At 44.3% G+C, this 8487-nt stretch overlaps 1 protein-coding gene across 1 annotated transcript; it reads right to left on the reverse strand.

Annotated features, from left to right (window-relative positions):
* Window positions 1-2689: 2689 nt before the first annotated feature.
* Window positions 2690-4139, reverse strand: LOC119322278 (3-ketoacyl-CoA synthase 6-like). The gene has a single exon (XM_037595773.1). It carries the CDS (start codon window positions 4137-4139, stop codon window positions 2703-2705), a length of 1437 nt encoding a protein of 478 aa, XP_037451670.1. The 3' UTR covers window positions 2690-2702.
* Between the last annotated feature and the right edge of the window lie 4348 nt (window positions 4140-8487).

The raw sequence follows: 8487 nt of genomic DNA on the forward strand, positions 1-8487 counted from the left end.
ATTAATTTGCAAATTAGAAATCTACTGTATACACTTACAGAAATTACACACAAACAAAATTATGGTGCAATATAATGAATTTTAAATTTACTTATATCAACAGTAACTGTGCACAGCACCTGCTACAGTAGATTAATACAGTGTTCGTTACAGTACCCGTACTTTTCTTCTCTGTTTTACACTAGTTTACACTGTAGCTTAGGTGACTTCTATACTTCATGTTAGATGATCCACTTCCCGAGCACGTCTGGCCCGATGTGCAATTGCATGTACTGCATCCTGTGTGCAACTGCAACGGCACAACATGACACAACTAGGCGATGCTAAGGGCTCGATGCGTGGGGTGGCCTCGTAGGTGTGGGTATTATTATTGTTTTTTTGTTTGTTTTTTTACTCATTGTTGCGCACCCATATGTTACATGTAATTGCATGCCAGTCATATGTGTGCAACAACTTTTTTTTGGTTCAATTTATTTTCTTGTGTTCAAATCCTTTATTTTTCCTCCAATGAAAGATGACCATAAGTTGCATACCCATATTTACAATCCAACTACAAGCATAGTATTGCATACATAATTTTCTTTTCCGGCTAGAAAACAAGAATTTGAACACAAGGAAGTTGCCCTGCTGGTCGAGGTTGTAGCTCGTTAGCAGAGTACACGAATATATATACAGTTGTACAACCAAAGTACAAGAGGAAAAAATCCATCAACAAGGCAACAATGCACTCGAGAAAAGGCAAGACAAAACCCCGATAGGGGACAAGGCCAGCCCATAACATAGAAAATTTACCAACAATTTCAGAGAAACATGCCTGGGTTGCACACCATCATCAGTCTCAGTCAATTGTGCCTTAGCCAAACCCTAGTTTTAAGTCTCCATGTACTCGCTTGTGTCTAGAGACGACTTGAAGAGACACTTTCATCCTCTTTCACCTCATTAAGACAAAAGGTGAAACACTAGGAAAAGTCTTAGAGTTGAGCTAGATAATAATGGAAAAACTATGCAAATTGGAAAATTATTACTCCCAGAGGAGGGCATCTTTTGTCTAGGGTTTCAGATCTTATTGATCCAGTCACAAGTTCTTGGGATGAAGATTGGGTGAGACAAACGTTGTGGCCAATTCATGCTAAAAGAGTCCTCGCCATTCCTCTTCCGCTGCATAATATGTCAGATTTCATTTATTGGAGCCACACAAAGAATGTGTTGTTCTCTGTTCGATCAGCTTATTTGGCGGAATGGAATCAACAGCATGGGAGGAAATTGCAATATACTAACGGTATGGGAAGAATGAATGTTAATCCTATTTCGTGTATGATTTGGAAATGATCCTGTCCAACAAAGGTCAAAATTTTCATCTCGCGCATATTGCATGGCACTCTACCTTGACAGGTTACGCTTAAACCTGAAAGTCATGCCCATCTGCCCATCCTGTTCTAATGCGCCAGAGGATACAAAACATATGTTGTTTCTTTGTCAGAAAGATAAGGAGGTTTGGCATAAGTTGGGGTTGGATGAGGTGATCAACAAGGCTTGTGGTATTGATCGTGCAGGAGAGGCAGTCCTTGAATTTTTACTTCTGATGAGAGAATATGATCTAGCTATATTGGGCTTCCAGAATGCCCGCGAACTAATCGCTATTACCGCCCGGTACTTATGGTGGGATAGATGTAGGCTGGTCTACAAAGGAAAGTTTCAAGATGCTCAACACACTTCTAAGGGCATTCTTGCTAGAGCGGCAAACTTTGTTAATGCTTTCAAGATGCTCACGATGGGTTTTGTGAAGATTAATGTGGATGCATCTTTTGATCATTACCTACTTACAGGCACAACTATCACTATACTCAGAGATGATAAAGGAAAAATCATTGTTGGTGTAAACTAGAAGATCGATTGGTGTGCTGATGTCCTGAGGGCAGAAGTTTCGGCTCTATGATTCATATTATCTCTCGCACATAAAGCGGGTTGCAATTACCTTGTCATTAGTTCTGACAATATGGAAGTCATTATCTCTCGCACATATGAAGAATGGAGGACGTTCAGCAGGAGCAGCGGCGGCAGTTTTTGATGACTGTTATTTTTTAGCCTATGATTTTCCTCTCACTAGTTTTGAGCATTGTAATAGGGAAGCGAACAAGGTAGCTTATGAACTTGCCAGGTTAGCTAGATTTTCTGAGACAAGGGAAATGGTTTGAGGAGCCTTTGTGTCGAAATTATACAAGCTCTAATAGACGATGTAACCGTTATTTCTAATTAATAAAGGTGTTTATTTTTCAAAAAAAAAGTCTTAGAGTTGAGCCCTCACATGTCCAATTCCTTGTCAGACAAAAGGACAACTCTATAATAACAGATATTTTATATGTTGCTCTACTTGCCCAAGAACATAATTTATTTTCCTATATTTTACCCCAACATAAATACAGGTATATACGAAGAATAAAACAAGATTAACCCGTGAAGGTATTGTTTATTGTTGCACGAACAAATGAATATTACTCGCTCCGTTTCTAAATATAAGTCTTTTTAGAGATTATAGTATGGACTACATACGTGTTGAGTAAAATGGATGAATCTATACTCTAAAATATATCTATATACATTCATATATAATCCCTATAAAAATTTCTAAAAAGATTTATATTTAGAAAACGAAGGGAGTATTATTGTACGAATTGAGTCACACTTGTACGTGCACAAACATTTTAGCTCACTTCCGAGATGTTGAGCGGATACATATGGATAGAATCAGCCCACGGCGTGCCAATATCTGTGTTGCTGGCCGACGTGATGCACTGCCACACGGCGCTGTTGCACTTGAACCCAGAACCAAACCCGACCATCCACACCCGGTCACCCTTGCGCATCCGTCTCTTGGCCTCGATGTATGCAAGCTCGTACCACAATGAACTGCTGGACGTGTTCCCGAACCGGTGAAGCGTCATCCGTGATGGCTCAATATTCTCAGCCGATAAGCGTAAGCTAGTTTGCACCGCGTCGATCACCGCCCGACCACCACAATGGATGCAAAAATGCTGGAAGGCCGTGCGGAAATCGGGGACATATAGCTTGATCTTCTTGTTGAAAACCTTACGTGCAACGAACGAGAGCGCAAAGAGCAGCTTCTCCGATGGTGGGAGGACGACGGACCCTATTGCAACGATGTTGGCCTGAAGCGCGTCGCCGGCGACGGCCACGAGCTCCTTGGAGAGGTTTATTCCCATTCCCCCCACGTCGTCCTCCTCCTGGTACGCGCACCGGTATGCTCTGTCTTGCGCGGCGGTGACCGTCCGCACGATGTGCTGGAGCCGGAACCGGGACCTGGACCTGGATGTCGATAGCAGCACCGCGGCCGCGCCCATGCGGAACAGGGCGGCAGGCAGCAGCATCGCCCGGTTCTTCCCCGTGTAGTTGATGAGCGAGGTAAACTCCGTGGACACCATGAGAGCGCGCGCGGCACGCGGTGCCGCCTGCAGGAGGTTCCTCGCCACCTCCAAGGAGATGACCCCGGCGCTGCACCCCATTCCGGAGATGTGCACGCTCCGGATGTCGGCTCTGAGCTTGTACCTGTTCACGACGATGTCGGCCAAGCTTGGGGTCGGGTTGAAGGCGGTGCAGTTGGTGACGAGTATGTCGATCGCTTCAGGACGTATGCCCGTCTTGGCGAGCAGGTCATCGACGGCCGCAAAGATGACCTGCTCCGCTTCATCACGGCCTTCACTTAGGGTGCAGCCCGGCGGAATGTAGTGCAACGAAGGGTGGACGTAAGTCTGGTCACCGAGGCCCGAGCGCTTGAGCATGCGCGCCATGAACTGGTGACCGCCATCATCGAGCGAAAAGCGAGCGTTCTCGGTGGCGGAGCCTATGGAGACGCGGCAATTGGAGTTAGGCCGGCAGCAAGAGTAGTACACGCTGCGAGAGCGACTCATGAGGTAGAGGGTGGCCAAGGCGAATGGAAGAAAGACTGCCAGCAAAACATGAACCTGCCGCAGGCCATGGAGGCCGGAGAGGATCTCGTCGGGTCCGAGCTGCGCGGCTTTACGGAGAAGGACGAGGGCCATGGCCGGTGTGGCGACAAGGAGGAGGAAATTGTTCACGATGATCTCGAACGAGTGTTTGAGATGGGATGGTGAGATGACCATGTCGCTGAGGCGCACACCCATCGTGGAGCTTCGTTGTTGGACGTGATGAAAGTGTAGGAAACACAAACTTCTATTAGTAGGAGATTTTAAAAGCACGCCATAATTATTGTTTACGCATCCAACTGTTTACTAATTAGGTCATTTTTTTGCGCTTGTAGCCGCCGATGCTGTCACCATTAGGCTACCCATAATGAGAGTAACATAGATAGTAATATCACACATACATAGATAAAATAGATGATGTTGCAAGCAATAAATGAAGAAAGAGAGGCATGTGGTAACATAGCTAGTTACTAGTAGTATGAGACTACCCATAATGGGAGTAACATAGGTAGTAACATCATACATATCTAGATAAAATAGATGATGTGGCAAGCAATAAATAAATAAAAAGAGGCATGTGGTAACATAGCTAGTTACTACTAGTACGAGTAACATCACGTATATCAAGCCAAGATGTGTCTATAGCCTAATAAATGAAGTGTTGCATGTTACCACACATATGTTACTCCCCACTATAGAGGTAGTAACATAGAGTAGTAACACATGTTACTACTCTATGTTACTATCCATTGTGGCTAGTATCAGTAATATCACATATCAAGGCAAGATGAGTCTATAGCCTAATAAATGAAGTGTTGCATGTTACCACACATAACTCCCCACTATAGAGATAAGAGAGATAATAATATAGACTAGTAACTAGGGATGAAAATGGAGTGGAAACTTTACGTTTTTCCGAAGGAAAAGTGGAAATGGAAGGGAAATATGGAAACGGAAACGGAAATTTGTAAAACAGAAGTGGAAATAGAATTTTTTACGCGGAAACGGAAACAAAAACGAAATGGTATTTTTCGATGGAACAGACATGGAAACGGAAAGTTCCGTTTCTGTGAATATAGAATTTCTATTTTGACTATAGACCTATGGCTGCTTTTTAGCCCAACCACACCAAACAACGCACAATGAAACAATGAATAGAACGGATCATTTGAGGCCCAATTACTACTACCACACATGTAGTCAGCTTGACCCTCTATGCAATTGTCCAGTATTATTACAATACTACGCTAAGTTGCTAACATAATGATATTATTTTGTAGCCATGTTAATAATTCATTAATTTTGTTTGTTTTTGTGTGTATTTCTCTATGATTCAAGGGGTTTTTAAGTTCCCGTCAACACCCACTTCTGTTTCTGTGTCTGCTTTGTATTCGCTCTGTGTTTGTTTCCGATAGTATCTGTTTCCGTATTCATTTCCGGGGTTTTTGTATTCGTTTCCGCTTCTGCCAAAATATATGAAAACAAATGTGGTAGCACTCAGTTCCGTGCGTTTCCGCTCCGTTTTCATCCCTACTAGTAACATAAGCTAGTCTTACAAGCAACCATTCTGATTTCAAAATATCTGGCATGGACATGGTCCACTTACAAATAAACGAAGCCCATGCATGCACCATCCTCTCACAATATTCAGTCTCGTGACAGTTGTCGTTGGTGAGTGTCACATCCCGTCGCCATCTTGACTCGTGGTTTCATGGATACAAACTCGATTATCTCCTAATTCTCATGTTTCGAATCTCACAGAACGCATGATAATGCGGCTGTTGATGTGTACCAGCCGAGATTAATTCCTCTCTCCTAGGAAAGCACGTTATAGTTCATCAATTTGTTGTTGGTCAGTGGGTGAGAGCGATTGATACACTAGCGCATTAATTCCCTTGTTCAAGGAAAAAGAGCTATACCAGTACAATCAGTCCTATGTGCGATTTCTATACATGCAATGATGGCGCTTGATCTGCCAAAAAAAAAACTTTGGCAAGCATAAGAGCACCTTCAATAGAAGATGCAAATTTGAAGATGTAAAAATTTACATCTTCAAACAGAAAAAATACTTTTTAATGTTAAAAAAGGGGCCAACTTCAATAGATGATGCAAAACGGAGATGTAAAAGAGCAACTTCAATAAAAGATGCAAACTGGAAATGTAGAACCGGCCGTCGGCTGCGCGGCTGCCGTACAACCGTTGTTCAACCGCATAAATTGAAATAAAACATCCAAAAAATAACTTAAAAAATTTCACATGTCCACAATATCAAATTATTACAAATTCACAAGATCAAATGTAACACACATACAACATAGTTTTGCACAATACAACAAACAAATAATGAAACTAGGCGGTTCTTTCGCCATGCCATTTCCAATACTCCTCCATCAAATCCTTCTGAAGTTGATCGTGCACATCGAAGTCTCTAATTTCATTCTACACCTTCATGAAGCGTTTGATTCGCTCTTCTTTTCTCATCGGCATAACGCGTACGTCCATCAAGTGATACAAGATGTAATCTATCCTGTCCACGCTCATTCTCAACGATCATGTTACGCATGATCACACAAGCAGTCATGATAGTGCCGATGCAAATGGACGAGCGTCCAAGTTTTGTCCGCCCGCGACTCATTTCAGGCTTAAATTTGGGTCGGATTTGCATTGGCGCGGACACAGAGCGGATGTGTGTGACACCTGCCCTTGTCCTCCCCAGGGCCTGCCACACACTGGCACATCCACTCCATTCACCCTTCTCTCCCAAAACCCTGCCGCCCCCTATTGTCCGTGCCTCCACCATCGACGGCGCGGCCGGCAAACAGTGCTCTGCCCGCAAGAAGCAGCCCAAGAAGGTGTAGGCGCTGGAGCAACGAACCATATAGCCGGTGAAGAGGGTTGTCCAGAGGAAGGTACATGCCAACAAACTGGAAGCAGCCAACGCGGCCGCCCTCGCCGCTGCCGCGCAACTAGAGGCCACCATCGCGAAGAATGAGGCCCTCATCGACAAGGCCACGCAGCAGACCCTGGTGATTCAAAGGTTCAGCCATGGCCGCGGCGAGGCGGCCATTCTAGCCACTGCCGCCATGGCCACGACAAGCACAGGATCGTCGGATGCCATCCAGCACGGGCAGAGTCGCCGCACACCTCCACCAAGCCGCAGACGCCCGACTTCCATCTACAACACGACCTACAAGCCACCCTTTTCTACACCTCGTCGGAAGGGAAGAGTGATCGCACCGGCCACCCCCCGCGCCCGCGTCCATCAACCTCAATGCCACACCTATGGCCGGCGGGTTGTCCACCGGGGGGAAAGAGAAGCGGCCGAGGGGGAGACTAACTCCAAGAAGAAGGAGAAGCGCGATGCGGTGACATTTGCCTTGCAAGAAAATTTGCAAAGCATGATGACCCAAAAGGAAGCAAGGGAGGAGAAGTATAAGCAAGAGAAAGAGAGCAAATGAAGGCCTACATCAAGATACAAAAGAAGAAGTTCGAAATGGAGGAGAACATACAAACGGAAAAGCTTGAGATAGAGGTGGCCAATGCCAAGACCACAACAAAAGAGGCGGTGCCCGCTTTTATGGTGAAGGAGAGTGGACATCATGATGATGGACTTGAGCAAGGTGTCCCCGAGAAGAAGGGTTTGTTTCGAGAACAGGCAAAAGGAGATGCTCGAGCTAGACGGTTGATCTATGGCTGAGAGCACCATCTTTTTTGTATGCGGCATGAACCACAGCCGAGATGTATGGTGGTTAAACTAGGGTCGTCTTTTTTGTGTGTTGGCAACTGTGCCGGCCACTGGCAAGTGTGCCAGCATGAACTGTACCTAATCCCTGCCCTCTCACACCTTCTCATTTTGATGATTTGAACGTTTTTAGCCGCCAGATTTGGTGTATATGGCAAAATCCAACACACCTCTAAATTACTGCCCAGGAGAAAAATGCAGTCATTATGATGTCATCCTGACATTATCGAGCTCAAGAGAGGAAACAAGAATTTTAAGTTGGATACCAAGGCAGGGGATAGAAAAGTAGTACACGAATGAGTTTCGTTTTGCAGGGTTGCATCAGCATATTGCAAATATTCAAGCGAAATATGCGTGAAATAGCAATTAGATGTAGTCCATTTTACCATGCCATAAAACAGTACCAGTTACACCAAACATCAATCTAGTACCATGTTCTATGTAGCAACTGACGAGATGATGTGGTGGTAAAGCAGAATTTGAGTAGGTGTTGAGTTCATTGGCGTTTTCTTTTTGAGGATTGAGTTAATTGGTTCTACCTATTTCATCAGATGTACTAAATAGTAACTTCTATAGAATGAATGTTAGCTACTACGGCACATCTCTATATGGAGCAAATTCACTTTATAGGAGTTCTTATGATAGTGGTTCAGTAAATGCTGGTACACGTAACTGAACTACGAAGCTGCACTTGAACACTATCATGTAACTTAGAACTTGTGTGGTGTTGTTGTGTAAAGAAGTAAATGGAGTAATAATATAATATCAGGAAATAGACATAAA

The sequence above is a fragment of the Triticum dicoccoides genome, chromosome 6B (genome assembly GCF_002162155.2).
Source record: "Triticum dicoccoides isolate Atlit2015 ecotype Zavitan chromosome 6B, WEW_v2.0, whole genome shotgun sequence".
In the NCBI taxonomy this organism is placed as follows: Eukaryota; Viridiplantae; Streptophyta; class Magnoliopsida; order Poales; family Poaceae; genus Triticum; species Triticum dicoccoides.